This window comes from Panulirus ornatus, chromosome 13 (assembly GCF_036320965.1).
Source record: "Panulirus ornatus isolate Po-2019 chromosome 13, ASM3632096v1, whole genome shotgun sequence".
NCBI lineage: Eukaryota > Metazoa > Arthropoda > Malacostraca > Decapoda > Palinuridae > Panulirus > Panulirus ornatus.
In genome coordinates, this window is record NC_092236.1 from 59,864,585 (window position 1) to 59,882,632 (window position 18,048).

An 18,048-nucleotide genomic window follows, 5' to 3' on the forward strand; every position below is an offset into this window, starting at 1 on the left:
TGGCAGCATGTTGGCTGGTGATGTGTACATTGTCTGTTGGAGGACTTGTTTGTGTTGGAGGAGGAGGAGGAAGGTCCACATCAAGGCCGAGCCAACCTGGGGTATAGCGATGTTAATGACAGGGAAAAGAAGACACGGGGAAAAGTATTTATGTATTCTGGAGGAGGTGAAGAACATGTCTTTAAAAATTTACCAGGTCATAATTATTGGACGATACATGAGTGGGTATATGAGGATCAGAGCATTATTAGTGTAGTATATAAGACTCAGAGCAGTACCATGAACGCTAGGCTGTACCATCTGCGCTAGGCATTACCATGCACGCTAGGTACAGTCTTAATTCTAATACAGTTATTCTATCACCTTCTTCCTTAGAGAATATTGAACTGTGTTGTGCCGGCAGAATTACTGACCCGTAGGTTGTGCCGGCAGAATTACTGACCCGTAGGTTGTGCCGGCAAAATAATTGACTTGTGTGTTGTCCCGGCAGAATAACGGACTCGGAGGACGACTACACGGTGACCGCGGACCAGCGGGCAGCCCTCATGGAGCTGGAGTCCCTCACCTGGAACTACCCGACGCCCCAGCAGCAGCAGCAGGCCCGGCCCGCACGACCATCCTCCCTCCCGCAGGCCTGCCATGACGACGAAGACGACGACGACGATGACACCGACGACGAGGACGACGATGACTCCTACTGTGAGTACCTCCAGCCGGCCAGTCAGGTGCCGGACACCCGTACTGCCGGCCGGCCAGTCAGGTGCCGGACACTCCCAGTGAATCTCTCACGGCGGTGAAGGTCCTTGTGTGTGTGTGTGTGTGTGTGTGTGTGTGTGTGTATGTAGGTCTTCACACGCTGATATGTTGTATCAAGATGTAGCGTCAGGTTGTGATCCTGGCGCCCACCTGAGCTGACGTGCTTCGACGTAGACGTATACAGTTAACGTACGAGTCATCATAATGCAACGTGATGATCGTGTGTTGATATTACCTTCAGTTCTCAGCTGTGTTAGGAAATGTTGCCTTAAAAACAAATCAGTTCTTGAAGCTTCAACTTACTGGTTTATATCGCGTGTCAACAGTCTGGAACCTGAGCAGGATTCTTCCCCTGATGGTTAGTGAGTTGTGACACAAGATCACCATCAGAAACTCATGTATTAAAGTGAGGGAAAGTCATGGATTAATGGGGGGTTGTACTGGGAAGTAGAGGTTAGATTTTATCCGCATGCCTTACAGAAGAAGCATTGCATGCATGCACCACTAAGTGCGTGCCCAGCTGCTGTAAGATCAACACCTGTAATAACGGACATGGATCAGACCCGATACAGTGTCACCGTGTTATGTACATGCGGCGGTGGTGGTCGCTGCTGCTGATGATGTAAGACTTACGTGACGTTTGGTCATTAATTTTGTATCCAGATCATGTGGTGATTCTCAGTGTGTCTGTCATGTTATGTCAATGGTTCTGGTTGTTTGAGATGTATTACTGAACTTATTCCATATGTATGAACAACTTCGTAGTGATATATGAAACTTACATTATGAATTACAGGACGAGTCTTTGCAAGACCACAAACAAGAAATTAACTTTAAAATCCCGTTTTCTTTAGTGTAATGTAGGAGGTGTGTAATATGTCAAAGAAATCATTTCTCTGGGAACTCACGATCTCATCTGAAGATCATTTGTTTGCAAGGTGAACGTGGGTCTGTGGGTCTTGGCTCTGGAGAGGTTCATTTGCTTTGGTTGTCATATACAACAGCGAGGGAGTAGATCTGAACAAATGATGACGCTCTTTGGTTGTTCCTGGCGCTACCCCTTTGACACGGGAAACGTAAAATAAGTATAGAAAGACAAAGTTGAATTGTATATTGAAGAAAAAAAGAAATTGGCTTCGCCCGTGAAATCATACACCAAATACAGTAAAAAGTTATTATCTTTTTGTTAATTAGATGTGGACATGGCGCCTTATGACATGACGGAGAGGCTGAAGGAGGTAAACCGAGCTTTTATAGAGGACCCAACGCCGGCAGAGTGTGACCGAACCATCACCGTCCGCTTCAGGGAGGTTATTGCCGACTTCCAGTCACCCAGGGAATATTATCCTTCAGGTAAGTCGACCGTCAAATGTTCGTTTTCTCTAATGATAAACTTTTCCGTTTTCTTCTTTTTAAGTTTCTTTTGTGGTATAACTAAAGTCTTTAAATGTTGATGTGTCCCCCATCCTTATACATTTTTAAGCTTTTGAACACGGGACAGGATTAGAGGGTAGCACCGAAGCTAAATTGAACTTATGGCATACGGTGAATTTTTATTCTATTTCTCCTAGTTATTGTCTGAATTGCAGAATAATTTTTATTCGGTCTTGAAAATTTATGTGACTGAGTCGGTAGATCTTTTTTTTTCATCATAAGTGGCAGTTGTATTGTGTAGAAAATCCATCCTTCTCTACAGTTGAGAATGCATGTACTTTGGTACTGTGTATAAGCTTTTGTATGAAACAATTTATGTATTGTGATTAGATGACCTACGATGTGTGTACGATGATCAAGTGCCGTAGGGTTCCAAACATTGTTTCAATACACTCGCGAGGATTAATCATTTTTTGTTTTATAATGTAAACCAATTATACATCACAGCTCAAAATTATTGATGATTACATGAGTGAGGCGCGTTTTATTGATATTTTGACAGATTCCTCTATATTGTTTTGACTGCCGGGTTTCTTGCTTAGCTGCAACTGTTTCAGAACACCTGGAAAATACTGTAATATTTTGGTCAGTACCAACCATTGTATTAAAGGCGTGACGCTTATTGAATAGCTATTGATCATTTTTATCGCTATATCAACCGTAAAAGAACCTTAAAGTAATATGCTTTTTGTTGACCAATTTTTGATCTGGTATTTGGAAAAGCCTTTGTTCAAACATCGGCTGTTCAGTTGGGTGTTTGTGCTTTGGGCCTATTGACTGACAGGGCCATTTAAGCCATCTCTTTCGTTATAACCGAAATAAAAAAAATTCCTCAGGTGTTCCTGATAATCATGAGCCACCTATGTACTCTGTTAAGATAATACAAAGGAATGCAAAGGGATTCAAACACCAACAGACCATTGGGTCCTTTTGCGGGTGTTTGTGATAGTGATATCAGTGACTCACATTTAGTTTGGTTAACCCTAGATGGCATACAGATAATTCAAATCGGATGATCTGCAAATTGTCATTGTAACTAAGGAGACGCAAATAGTGTAAGTCGTAGACTTGAAGCGAAGTATTTATCAAGCCTGATCTTCAACTTGCCTATATTAATGCTTTCAACCAATCTAATTTGCAGTTAGTGCCATATGCTAACAATCCTGTTGAAGAAAAAGTACTTCGCCTCATTCGAGGTATAACGTTTGACCACAAGCTTTCCGTTACTACGAATGAAATTAGACGAATCAAGTTTTAAATACATCAATGATCATCAAAGCCTTTGATAATCTTGAATACTTGTATTATATCACATCGTATTTTTCTCTTTTCTAACTTTGATTCAAGTTCTCTAATGTGATCTCTTGGGATTTGTTTCTCAGTCCAGGAATCATCTTGGTAGCTGAACAAAACTGAACACAATATTTATGATGTGGACGAACCATGAATTGTTAAGAGGAAGGATGATTTTGCTGGACTTAAATTCGAAGGCCATACCTTGTAAACCAAGAATGTGTTCGCTTTTTTCGCTGATTCTATGCACTACTTACTTATAACAACAGGTTAGGTGTATTTGAATATCTGATCAGCATATAAAAAAAAATGAACAACAGATAGGCGAGTTGGTCCGTGAGATGTGTGATAGCATATAGTTTATGTGGGAATGAACAATTTAAGAACGTTGTTTGATAACAATAGTTATTTCTATGTAATATATATATATTGGACGTGTATGGTGAGGATTCTTGTCTGTTGTTTATATATTGTCATCCAACAATATTGTTTGTGTGGGATTTAATGGGTGGATGACCTGTGAGGGTTAGTGTATCTGTTGGATGACCATCTGTCACCTAGTGGATTAGTTAGGTTGATCTGGATGAAGAAGAAACTATATCCCTGGCAAGAATCCTGGGCCGGATGAGATAAAAACTTGGTAGGCATTATGATTGATGGAACAACTTTGCCTGGCAGCGGAGCGCGGGTCCCGGGACCTTGCTGCCGGCCAACGGCCGAGGGAGTAAGGCAAATTGCTGCACGATTTTGGTAATGTTGTGACAAGACGTCGCTCAGTTTCCATGATTTTTTTGACATTTTATATACGTAAACCTGATGTAACCTGACCTAACCCCCCCCCCCCCTGAAAATGACGGTACTGCTTTTGCTTGACCTTTGAACTGATTCTTAAGCCTCGGTCATGCCAAACGCCCGGACCTTATATCCAAGGGGCCAGCTGCTTAACCTAACGCAACCTTTACACTACACTGCAGAAAGTCTGTACAGGGCAGATACACTTTGTGTTATCGTATGTATCGCTTATACATCTCTTTGATTAATAAGCTTTAACTCGAATCCTTTTACATGGTGTAAAGGGACCAGGTACATGATGCATTGAGCTCGTAACATATTGATATATTGTACCATTTTCTTTCATTATGAAATTAAGTAATGTGATGTAGATATTGAAAGAGAGTAATGTGATGTAGATAAAATAGAGTTCTTCATGTCTTCACTTTCCTTGATGATAACCTGGGAAGTTGGGCGCATCGCGGGATTTCCTATAGCCTTGCTCCCTCACAGGCTGGACCTCTGGATAGGCCTGGAGTGAGCCAAAACTTTGTTTCATTATGTTGTTATATAACGTCGGGGTCCAGCTAGGGCTGTATCACAACGCGTCAGACAGACAGGTAATTAATCATTTCGGTTTTGAAGTATCATTAGGAAAAGATGTTGGATCTATGTTTCATTAGCACACAGTGGTAAGTGGATCGTGTCAGATAATTTCTATATTTTTTTCCCTCACGAACTGTTAAGGTCATCAGCGTCCCCTGTCTTGTGTACTTTACCTCCCAAGCTCCTCCAAGATTTTGGTACAATTGTTGACCTTTGGTTCTTGTCTCAGACTCAGACGATGGCTACGGTGATTCGTCTGACCTCCTGTACGATGCGGAGGAGGAGGACGGACTGACCTCCCTCACGCCCGAGGTCAAGGACGTTTTGGGAGGCAACGTGAACGTGGTTGACCTGACGAATGACGAGAACCAAGACGATGGTTCGGGCGATTACGTCAGTGTGAGGGACACGCCCACCATCACCGCTCAGGACGACTCTGGTGGAGGATACAAGAGTTTAAGTGTCAGTAATGACGACACAATCAGTTGCCATGATGATGATGATCATGATGATCATGATGGTAATGTTCTTAGTAAAACTGAAGTTCCCAAACTTCAACTCGGAGACGACCAGGACGCGTCGCAGGTCAGTGATGGGGAAGACCAGACGGGGAGAAGTTTACAAACTTCTTCCGATAAAGCGTTGTTTGAAGGGGACGACTCAGGTCTGGCTGACCTGGAAGCTTTCATGAAAGAGACCGATGCTTCGGAGATCCTTGAGACCCTGCTGGATGACTCGTCTCACGTAGATGATGATGAGGACGACTGTAAGCGAGGCACAATGTCTCTGGTGGAGGTGAGCGAGCGGGTCCACGTTGAGAGGGATCTGAGCAGTCTGGGTGATGAAGTGAACCGATGTTTAAAGCTTAGTGAATGTAGACTTAGAGAAGAAACAAACTCGGATAATTTCTTTGCGAGAAGAGAATCTAAAGAAATGTCGGAGCCAACGAATGTTCAACTTCCGGCGAGGAGTGACGCCGATTTTGCATCTTTGGATTACAGCGACGATTTTGAAGACTTCCAAGACGAGACAGACTGTACAGAAGTGGAGAAATATGACGAGGAAGAAGAGAGTAGTCCAGTCCCATCGAATTCGCCTCGGGAATCCCCGGTTCACACTAAATCCGAACCTGACACACCACCTGAGGTCAAGTGTGAGACGCATGGAGACGCACGCAAACAGGGAAGCAAAAACGCGGGTAACTCAGACGCTGGAGCACCGCAGACGCGAGGTCACAGGAGCAGGAGAGATCACAGATCACGGACGGCATCAGGGTCTGAGGCCGAGATGAGCAACAGAAGACCTGAGATCAAGTCTCCTACTGAGGATGGCAAGTGCTCGTCCCCCACTAAAGCCAAGCCCAAGCGTGTTGCCAGCGGGCCGCCCCTGATCAAACCAGCTCTCCTGCCCTCAGAACGACTGAATAACATAAAGACAACGGAATCAGGTCGACTCAGATCGAGAAATTCGTCAGCGTCAAAGTCTCGGCCAAGGTCGACCGTTTCCTCGTCGTCTTCGTCGTCTTCGTCATCCCCCTTATCGTCCGCGTCGTCTTCCTCGTCGTCTTCTTCCTCATTATCGTCCCATTCCTCGCCCCACACCCGTGGACGCGGTCGGACTTCCATAAGCGGGCCTGTGCGAGCCACAACACACAAGTCTCCGGTAGGACATCGTGTGGAGGGCGTGAGGGGCGTTAGTAGCAGTCCGGTCAGGCCGCCCAGCAGCACCTCCTCCCATCACGGCCTGACCCTGATGCCCTCCAACCCCACCCCTCCAGGACGGGTCGACCCCGCCCCTCCTGCCAGGGTCAGGAAGGCAGCCAGCGCTTCCGACCTTCACAAGTAAGTCATGTCTGCTCTGGGGACTTCTGCCTACTGTAGGAATCCATCTACTTCGTTCTTGTAGATGGTAGTGTATAATACAACTGTAGCATTAATGTTGTTGTATCTACTATTGGATGGTCACCTCGTATATTATGATTATGTATCATGCTGTCCCCTAAACCATCTTCCATCTTCCTTCAGAAGGTTTTGGTGTATTGCCTCAGATCACGTCCCTGCTTGTATGTTCAGCCAGACGATGTTGACTCCAAAGATCATATCGTTTGAGACATTGTCAGTCTCTGAGGCTTCATCATTCATCTATGGTTATATTTGTTCTGGTCTTAGAGTTCCTTATAAATTTTGAATGCTTTTCTGACTCGTTATTACAGAGAGTACGAGTCTACCAGTAAACTATATTACTGAATATAAAGTTTATTACCAACTGACTAATCATACCAGGCTCTCTTGTAAAGGGCTGCAATATGTTGCCTGGGAAATTGACTAAAAGCTTTGTTTGCGAAAGCTTGATGTTGTTTGTCCAAGCAAAGCTTTATGTAAGCAACAGATTTTCCAGACATTTGCATTTTGTCCTTAATTACCTGAATTTGTTTCTTAGGTTCATAGTGTTATTGTGTGGAAGAAATAACTTCCTTACTCCGATTCATGAAATAAGACTTAATTACTAGTGTCAGTGAATCACTTTGATGTTAGGAAAGATAAAATTGTTTATTCTGCTCCAAACGTTTAAGAGTCGTGTTGAAATTTACCTAAGCGTTCAGAATGCATGTCAGTCATAATAACTGGTTCAGTCATGACTGACCTGTGAGTGTACGTTGCAGTCATGACTGACCTGTGAGTGTACGTTGCAGCCATGACTGACCTGTGGGTGTACGTTGCAGTCATGACTGACCTGTGGGTGTACGTTGCAGTCATGACTGACCTGTGGGTGTACGTTGCAGTCATGACTGACCTGTGGGTGTACGTTGCAGTCATGACTGACCTGTGGGTGTACGTTGCAGTCGTGACTGACCTGTGGGTGTACGTTGCAGTCATGACTGACCTGTGGGTGTACGTTGCAGTCATGACTGACCTGTGGGTGTACGTTGCAGTCATGACTGACCTGTGGGTGTACGTTGCAGTCATGACTGACCTGTGGGTGTACGTTGCAGGGTGTCGGACGAGCCTGAGTACCGACGTCGTCAGAACGAGGAGGTCTTCCGGGCGTGGCTGCGGCAGAAGAACAAACAGGCGGCTATCACCAGGAGGTACTACTGACGTCACACACCCTCCACGTGTCCCGGGGGTGTACATGACATGTGTCCCGGGGGTGTACATGACACGTGTCCCCGGGGTGTACATGACACGAGTCCCCGGGGTGTACATGACACGAGTCCCTGGGGTGTACATGACACGAGTCCCCGGGGTGTACATGACAGTGTAACACATGATAAACTACACGCACATCCACCTAAAACAGCCGTACACTAACAGCCACACACGGGCCGACCTGTGCCAGTAATGGTGCCCCGAGGTGGCCCGTGCCAGGCTTGACCTAGTGGCGATCTATTCATAAACGTTAGTAATGTTGGTAGTCAGGGATGGTCGCTGTGGGGAGACGCAGCCTCGGAGGGTAAGAGCTGTTTAGATCTGTTGTGATAGCTTGGCTCAGCCGGGTTATGTTGAGCCCGGCTTGGCTCACCACTGACACCAGCTCGGCTTAACTGGTGATGACCCAGAGCCCAGCTTGGCTCAGCAATAGTCCTGCTGGGTTGGTTCAACTTGTGACGAACGTAACTTACGTAGCTAAAGATATTTTTGTCTAACGTTAAGCATCAACAAGAATTGACATTGCTTGCAAAACTGATTTTTCCCAATCTTCTTTTTAATTACAGATTTAGTTTGGTTTTATGTAACATTTTAGCTCTGAGTTAGGTTAGTTCTGCATGATAAGTAGAACTGTGTCTAAGATGTAACAGAGGAGGTTGAAGTAACAGCATTTGTCTTAACTGTGGCTGATATGACTGACGTGTCACGGCTGACTGTGTCACTGAGCAAGACTAACACCATTAGTGGTATAATAGTCAAGTACACGCTAGATGTCAGCGCCAGTAACATCGTCACGGGTCGTCACAGGTCCTGGTGACGGGAGGCAAGAAGCCTCTTGTGTGTTACGTGTTTGATCTGAAATCATTTTGTTTCTCTTTCCCGAGCACTACACACACTTAAGTAGTCAACCCTTCAGATTATCGAGATAATGTCAGGTCAACAGAAGGTTTCCAGGTCGCTCACCCCAGAGTGATTGTTGACAAATAAATCCCTGGTGTCTGCACTAAATATTCTGGCCACACTGTAACGCGTCATTAATGTGGTGGGCGGGACGTTGCAGGCAGCAGCACCCTCCCTCCGCGGGCAAGACCTCGGCCGAGGTGGCCGAGCGCAGGAAGCGGGCCGAAGAAGCCTTCCAGGCGTGGCTGGCCAGGAAGCGGGAGCAGCTCAAGCTGGAGAAGAAGCTGCGTGGCGAGAGGCGCAGGTTGGAGGACCAGAGTCGCTACGCCAGGACCAAGGCCGAGTGTGAGGTCGCTTACAAGGAGTAAGTTCTGCTTGATCATGTGCGTGTATATATCAGATGTGATCACCGCGAGTGATGGCACCTTGGCCAGTACTGCATCATCGTCAGGTGACGTAAGAGTCTCGTCTCGTCAAGAACATCCCACGCTGTAAGAGTCTGCTCTTCCCCTGCTGCTGATTGCAGCGCAGCCATGATACTGGACGAGCTCTATAAAAGGGGTGTCCTGGGGTTGTATATAATTTATCAACAATATATCCAGTTATAAAGTTGTGAGAGAGATACACAGTTCACAATCAGTTTGTTTTACAAGTTAATGTATGTACCTGCGCGTTTCCTGCTAAGTGAGGATCTGTATGTTTGATTGCGTGATTGGATTTGAGTCTTGACATTTGAGTAATGCCAGAGTTGGTGGGAGAGGCAGCCTCTCTGGAGGGTATGTAGGTTGGGCTGTTTGATTATGAGAATTAGTTTGCTTGTTGTGAATAGAAGTTTGTAAATATGTTTCCATCGTGTGTCAGTAATGCGATATTTATGTTTGATTATTACTAAGGGTTGACCATTTAAGATGGGGGAAGTAGATGGTGTCAGTAGTTTGTGCCCATTACTAGCAGCTTGGCTAAGTAGGTAGGTAGGTAATACTGGAGATCACTCAAGTTCCTTATCGTAAGCTATTTATCTAGGATTCCAAGCAAAACTGGAGCTGTGATGTTGTCTTGAAAACTAGAGGCTTTGATATTTATCTAAGTGTCCTGTATTAACACTGGTGTAGTGTCAGCTGTAATCCTCATGTGTATGATGTTTGTTGCTCTGTAGTTAGAATCTATCATGGCCTAATATTTTAGCAGTATATTATTTTGAGTTTCAGGTCGGTTTTTCACTCTTGCATAGGAAGCAGGTCACAGTGTTGATATCTGAGGTCACCATTAGTGTCAAGATGTTCGTCCTTGTATAGCATAATGACCCGCAACTGTCATTGTCTTCAGGTGGTGTCGACGGAAGAGGGATGAGGTGCGGACGACCTCGCGGGGCACCGGAGGAGTACCTCGCTCGCAGTCCCTGGAGCGGCCTTGGGTGCAGGAGAAGACCCGGAAGCTCTACACTGCCTACCTCAACGGTCACTAGTGTCGGGTGTTACGGTCACTAGTGTCGGGTGTTACGGTCACTAGTGTCGGGTGCTACAGTCACTAGTGTCGAGTGTTACCGCTTCATCTCTTCCTCCTCACCGGAAGACACAGTTACCTAACAGGAGACATCTCTGTCTCACGGATTAACACTGTTTGTTCTTAGCGGGAGACAGCAACTCAGCAGATGGCGGATCTACTTACTGGAAGACATCTCTTCTTAGAGAGAGACTTCAAAAGCTGTCGAGATCCTGTTGTATTTTGATAAGTTCAGTGGCTGCAGAAAGGCATACAGAAAGAACAACTCCCAGGCCAGTGTTATCATAGTTTGTGTAACTCTGTCACCAGTGGCACAAGAGACTGTGTGATGACTGACTTACCAAAGGTAGGTCCCGATGGACAATCTTGTGTATGTAGACTGCTGTTAGTGTATACGTCTCACCAGCTTTCACGTCGTGTGTATACACACTGGAGGCAACCTAGAGGTTCGTTGTAGCTTAACCGGGCAACCAGTACAGTTGTACATAGGTATATAGCGCACGTATCAAATGTACAAACGTTAGATCAATGTGTCGTTTGTAAATTGAAGATCCGTCATAATAAGGTTGTATGACACCGTCTTCTAGTTCCAAGCCACCGGTAACTTCCTTCTCTTCTGGTTAAGAGATATTGTTAAATGGTTAACTGGTGGTTGGGTGGGGTTGGGTTTGTCCATATAATATTCATCTTCATAATCCGGCAAGTATTCATTGGTGGAGGTAAACCAACAGCCCAGAAATCAAACAAAGTATCCAGGGTAAGAGGAGACGGAACAAAAACAAAAACAAAAAAGTTTCGGACGTTGAAAATATTCAAACAATTCGAAAAAGATTTTAAAGATACGAAAATTTTTGAAACCAGGAAAAGAGTATCTTGTTTTGATAATGATTGTTATTGATAATTAGAATGTAAAATATACAATATCTTTACTTGTTAAATACTACTGGTTTTTGTTTCTTGATTTAAAGATTGTGTGACTTGTATCTGTATCTAAGATACAAAGCGCTCCCATTCATTTGTACTTGGATGTAAACGTTTTTCGTATACCTATCATTTTGAAATCAAAATGGGTAAAAGCTGAGTAACCCCAGTTTAAAGCCAACAGCTGGGTTCATTTTTGCTTTGCTTTTCAAGAAATTTTGCACTCTTGAGGACCTCACACAGCTCTGCTCTTGTGAACGAATGATGACCACAATGCCAGGAGAGGCGCCACCCCGAGCCTGCAGCACATCAGTTGTGGGACTTTGTATTGTGGGTTACATAACTGGAACCCACAGCCGCGACAGGGGTTCATTACACACTTTTCCCCAGTTACAACATTACCAGTAATGATATATATAAACCCACTTATACACACATTCATAGATGGGCATATTTATAATATAGCAATCATTCCTAACGGATTTCGATAAATAAACATATCATATACTGATTTAGTCATACACATTATTTGTTTTTCATGAACAGTTCAGGCATTCTCATACTATAGACTTATAGTACTGATGAATGCACTTAGGGAGCAAGGCATGATGCCGTGTGTATATAATATATATAGAAACATTTATGTGACAAGTACATATAGCAGTGTTAAGTAGTGTACATATAGCACTGTTAAGTACATATAGCAGTGTTAAGTAGTGTACAGGATAAAACGACTGTTGTTAGGCGATGCAATGCTGTTTTGTTAGGCGTGGTAGGATGCTGTCTTACATTGTATTGTGACAAGAGAAACTGTATATGGCATTAACATTATGTTAACAAAACACTAATGGGTTTTATTTCATATTTCCATTGGAAATATTCTAATTTTCAAATATCATCAAAGATTTACAATATGACTGTGTATAAAGTTTGATGTACATATTGAATATTTTCTGAACTAGTTAATAGTTATATTTTTTTTTATAAACATCTCACGGAACCTTGTAGTTTAACATGATTAGAAATGGATCACTTTCCTTGGCACTTGTCTTTAAAGGTTAAGCCAATTGCCTGAATAATCTTTCTATAAGTTGAACAACATAGGGTCATATTTGACTGTAAAATCTGACAGTCTAAGGATTTAAATGTAATGATGGCCAGCGAGACGTCATGTTTTGATGACGTTCTTCCAGTAAACAAATCAAAACTGTGACATTAATGTTCGTGAATACTTTTATCTCGTAGAATATTGTTTTACTTCCCATATTCTCCTTTTACATTTTCTTTTGTAGTCAAATAAATCCACTTTTGAAATGTAAGATTCGTGAAATAATTACGTTTGTTAATCAGTAATATAGTTGCTCGTGTCATTGCCTCAGTCAGCACCACGAGGATCCTTGGAGTGGCGGTGGCACGGTCAACCTCGACCTCTCTCTCTATATTAGTGATCTTGAAGAAGTTTGATGTGCGAGGTTGCTGAAAACGGTGAATTTCTGGTCAGTAGCTTTACATGTTGGATTTCACATTAATTATATTTGATTCTTTTACGATTGTTCTTCCAAAGCGGCCATGTTTATTGGAAAGAGTAAAGTACACAGACTACTTGGACCTGGCAATGGCTGCTCCGCGTGCTTTAATCAAGAATTTTGTTTTAGTGTATGATATAAAGAGCTAGACAATATATATATATATATATATATATATATATATATATATATATATATATATATATATAATATATATATATATATATATATATATATATATATATATAATATATATATATATATATATATATATATATATATATATATATATATATATATATATATATATATATATATATATATGATTATTATTACAAGATTCGAGTGAGGCAGCATATTACTTTCCTGTGTAATAGTAATTGATAGTTCTGAACCCCGTATGAACAAAACGTGTGAATTGATGTGTTTAAACGATGAACACAAATTAATCAAACGCGAGCAGGTCATAGAAACTGAGTAGAAGAAAAAGGATTATCATGGTAAAGCCGCATAACTTCTCTTTTATTTTCTGATGATTAGCTAATGAAATTCTAGTTGGGATGAAACAAAGAATTCAGATGGATTTCAGTGATATGCCTATAAAGATTGCTTTCTATTGAAAAAATGAAATACGGATGTTTACAAGGCTCCCCATTTTCTACCTCGATTTAGGACACTAAATCAGCTTCCTACGAATACTTAAAGAATTATACTATGTTGTGTGAATGGTTGATTTTTTTTTTTTTTTTTGGCTAACGATACATGACTCATGCTTTCATGGCCTTTAATCATTTGTCTTGTCCACTGATGCAGTGCATGAGACAACTTTTTGTTTGTTTTGCTTCAAACGAAAATACGTAGTTACCATGCGAGAGACGCTATATATGGAAGTTCGCATGTCGATACCATTAATTTAGCAGCAATTCTTTAAATCCTATTGGATGGCTCAAGCATTGGTAATTGGATGTTCGCAACAGAGGATTATATTGCATGTGGCTTTTTACGAAACAAATGAGAGGAAAGGCATGAGTTTTCTGAAATAATCTGTATTGCTGGAATATCTTTATTTTCATATTGTCTCATTTTGATTACAGCATTTGTAGTGTCTAATGGATTTTGATACAATTTTACAGTGAAGTTTAGCTAATATAACGTATGACATGTTGCTCAGTCATTAGATTTTTAAAAAGTAGTTGTTAGAACAGGCTTCATGTTGCACCGTCAAAGATCCCACCGTCAAACTGCATATTTATCTATATTCAACGTAAAAGATTTTACGTATTATGAAACCTATCATGAAACTTTAGAGGAACATAGGCTAATCCGGAGAGTGAACCTAGCCTATCCTGAACCTTCCTAAATATAAAGTAAAATCGTACCAAACGCGACAAATTCTAATCTAACCATGGCCAGCCTACCCTGAGTCATCACTTTGTATGTAGTCTGACATCCCAATACCAGACAACTCATTCGTCCGACTTTTGCTGAAAAAATTACGTAGTTTTTAGGAAGCTTAATTGCTTGCAAAACTATTTATATTTCTATAGGATAAGAATTTTGTCATTCAAAATGCAATAGCTATATATATATATATATATATATATATATATATATATATATATATATATATATATATATATATATATATAGTATGCTGCATTACTCGCTAAATCAGGCACAAAAGTTTACCATGACGTGCTCATAGTTTAAGTATGGTACAGAAAAATAATCCGTCGGACTAATATTATAATATATTGGACTTGACCAGTAAACCTGCAACCATCCCCGTTGGTCAACCGTATCCTGTCCTTATCTATCCCAAGCTTACTACACCTAACATGAAATGATATCACGTTATCCTAACCCGTAGTTTTTAGACCACGATTGCTTAGTTTAAGGCACATCTTGGCCAGGCCAGAACACGATTTTGTCTTTATTCCTTCGTTTAGCTGAAGTTTGGTCAAGAGGAATTCGAACAAAACTCAAACTTGCCCTGGCTAGGCTTGACTTTAAGGCTGTTACATTTTTATAGTTTTGTATAAATATAGTTTGATATTTACTCTGCCACTAATGAATTAATTTTCATTTATTTATTCCATCATAGACTTGGATTAACGCATTTGCGCCCCTGAAATTAATTATAATTTCCGTGAGCGGTGGCACATAGAATAACCAAAATGAAGCCAACTTGATAATACGTGGCAAATGTTTTAATGTTACTGTTGCCAACAGGTGGTCATGCAAATATTATTTTAGTCATGGCAGAACAAATACAGAACGGTCAGTTATCTCTGTCTGAAGTTTGTCTCCATCTTGAACTGTTTCTGTTTACATAAGGTGAATGAAATGTTGGATATTTCCTTGAGACACACGCATCAGGCAGATCAGTTCTCGAATGTTTGCCGTCTGGAGAAAAAGTGGAACTGGACTCCATATCTGGGGTTGAAGATGATAACTGTGACGGAACGCGTTGAGATTTGATTTTCCAACATTGTTTGTACACTGTATACACACATACTGGGTCGCATCTCAGTATATGGAGATAAAGTTTTCTTTTTGATATACGTGATTGTATAAGTTTGCATGTTATTGTCAGTAGCTGTTTGTGTCTTTTTGTCAGGAGTGGGGAAGTAGTTCTACTTTCGTGCAGCCCTCATCTCTTGAACTTTATTATAAACTCTTAATTGTATACGAGCAGCATTAACAATTATATAACTTGGTATATTCCATTTATCCATTACTATAATAGTATGAAAGTAGCCACCTCCATCTCCTCTAACAAGTTTCGTAGTTTCTTTTGAAATTTGTATCTTTCAAAATCGTCAGACTGGCTTAGACAAGGTTGTGATCAAGTCGCCCCTTACTCTTCTCAGCCAGGTCACCCCTCACACTTTCTGTCTACCGCATGTGGGTTGGTGTCTCATATTGGACCAATAAGAAATCAGGTGTATTACAGTGAATTCTCCCATTCTTCTCTGTGTACATGTGTACATGTCTTTCATACCTTAATATTTTGGTTCCCGTCTTATTGATGCTTTCCGATGAGGATAGAATCTAGGGGAATACATGATAATGGATAACACTTAACATAGTGATCATCATATGTACAGACCGGCTCAGGTCGTCAGCTTAATGCTTCAAAATTGGACGAGGCTTCAGAAAGGAGGAAATAGATTATGTAGGGGATTGATCGCGGCTTCAGGAAGGAGGAAGTAGATTATGTAGGGGATTGATCGAGGCTACAGGAAGGAGGAAGTAGATTATGTAGGGGATTGATCGAGGCTTCAGGAAGGAGGAAGTAGATTATGTAGGGGATTGATCACGGCTTCAGGTAGGAGGAAGTAGATTATGTAGGGGATTGATCACGGCTTCAGGAAGGAGGAAGTAGATTATGTAGGGGATTGATCACGGCTTCAGGAAGGAGGAAGTAGATTATGTAGGGGATTGATCGTGGCTTCAGGAAGGAGGAAGTAGATTATGTAGGGGATTGACCGCGTGGGTGTGTCTTGTACAAAACCTCGTCGTTCGTAGGTGGCAATACACCCAGGAATTCACCACCAGATGATGATAACAGAAACAATCTTCTCATCGTCTGTTGTCCAGAACAAAAGACGATATTTCAGCGCCCGTCACTAAGAACTGGGAGGTTGATCTGAACGTTTGACAGCGAGTAGAGGAGCAGAAATCTTGCCTCCTGCCAAGTAGAATAAGGGCCTGGAAAAAATGTAGAAAAAAAGGCGTTTTTTATTACGTCTGTAAATCAGGTGGGGCGACCGGCTGCCTCCATAATTACCTCGAGGAAGTTGGACATTTGGCTGGTCGTTCGTCCGAGGCCGGGTCAGGCCGAGTCGTAGACTTGGGGAGTTCATCGTGGTCTATGGCCTTTGAGCACGACGGTACGGCGCTTGTGCACGACAGTACGGCCCTCTGAGCGCGACGGTACGGCGCTTGTGCACGACAGTACGACCCTCTGAACAAAACGGTACGACTGTTGGGTATAAGGGCTTGTCGTTTGGCATGATCTCAAAGGGTCAGGCCATCCTATTCAAGGGTCGTTCCGTCGTGCTCATTGGTCGCACTAAAGCAGCCAAACGGTAGAACAAACGAGATCAGTGGATGTGCGTGAAGCAAGAAAGTTAGATACACCTTACTGGATATAATGAAAGACAAAGAGATATGACCAAACGAGAGGAAGACCAGGAAGCGCAGCTTGGTGGTGTGACCCAGGCCACGAGTGTACCTCCCAGGGGGCCAAGTTAGGATCATGTGGACCCCTCCCCCCCTCCCATCAGTGTCCCTACTGAGGTGACCCGGGGTCATCTGACATCATGATGGAACCCGGAGTTATGGCCCTATAAAAACGTTTTTTTTTTTTTTATGGGAATCTCTCCTCATTGGAAAACTAAACAGAATGAAGAGAAAATATATAGATGTATAGATAGACGTTATTTCTCTCTCTCTCTCTCTCTCTCTCTCTCTCTCTCTCTCTCTCTCTCTCTCTCTCTCTCTCTCTCTCTCGTACCTGGAAGGAATACAACTGACTCTTGCTTCACCATTCATGAGGTTCCAGGCCTTGTCATATGGGTTGCACTGGACGGTCTTCACTATATGTATAATGCTTTGCCACTTGAGGTCTGGCCGGATTTACGCATGTAAGTCAACCTCCTGAATCCTTGTGTTCAGACTTATTAATTTTCATTCTAATGCGTAAATTACAATGGGCGGAGCGTCATCTTGCCTCCGCTTACACTGCCGGGCGTAAGTCGGTCTGGACATGTTATGGGTCGGATAATGGTGAGCACCCGAAGAAGTTTTCCCATTAGAACTTATGGTGAGAGTCCTGATGAAAGACAACATACCTGGAGCTCGGTCTACCACGTGTATACCCGGGAGGAGAGGAGGAGGAGGGAGCGTATACGGAGAAACCTGGGGGAGATAACCGGGGAGGCTGGAGATGCGTTATGTCATAGGAAGTTGAGAAGAGGAAGTGTGATGATAGTGAAAAGCGAAGATGGAGTGATGGATAGACAATATGATGGCTGAAATGAAAACGATTAACAAAGTCATAATTAACGAGAAAGCACTGGTTGAAATAGTAAGCTGCGAATTACTGGATATAATTGTTCAATGAGGAAATGAATGATCATGGTAAACGAGGGAGAACTGAGTGAAGTTTAGGTGAGTGAATA

General features: G+C 42.5%; 1 protein-coding gene across 3 annotated transcripts in view; it reads left to right on the forward strand.

Moving 5' to 3' along the window:
- Positions 1 to 12,177, forward strand: part of LOC139752954 (uncharacterized) — a 67,475-nt gene extending 55,298 nt beyond the window's left edge. For all 3 annotated transcript variants that reach the window (XM_071669072.1, XM_071669071.1, XM_071669073.1), the window contains exons 2-7: positions 491 to 699; positions 1,951 to 2,109; positions 5,090 to 6,701; positions 7,853 to 7,948; positions 9,070 to 9,273; positions 10,236 to 12,177. In XM_071669072.1, the coding sequence (XP_071525173.1) occupies positions 491 to 699; positions 1,951 to 2,109; positions 5,090 to 6,701; positions 7,853 to 7,948; positions 9,070 to 9,273; positions 10,236 to 10,374 (2,419 nt within the window). In that variant the 3' untranslated portion in view covers positions 10,375 to 12,177. The remainder of the gene's footprint in view (positions 1 to 490; positions 700 to 1,950; positions 2,110 to 5,089; positions 6,702 to 7,852; positions 7,949 to 9,069; positions 9,274 to 10,235) is intronic.
- The last annotated feature ends 5,871 nt before the right edge of the window (positions 12,178 to 18,048 follow it).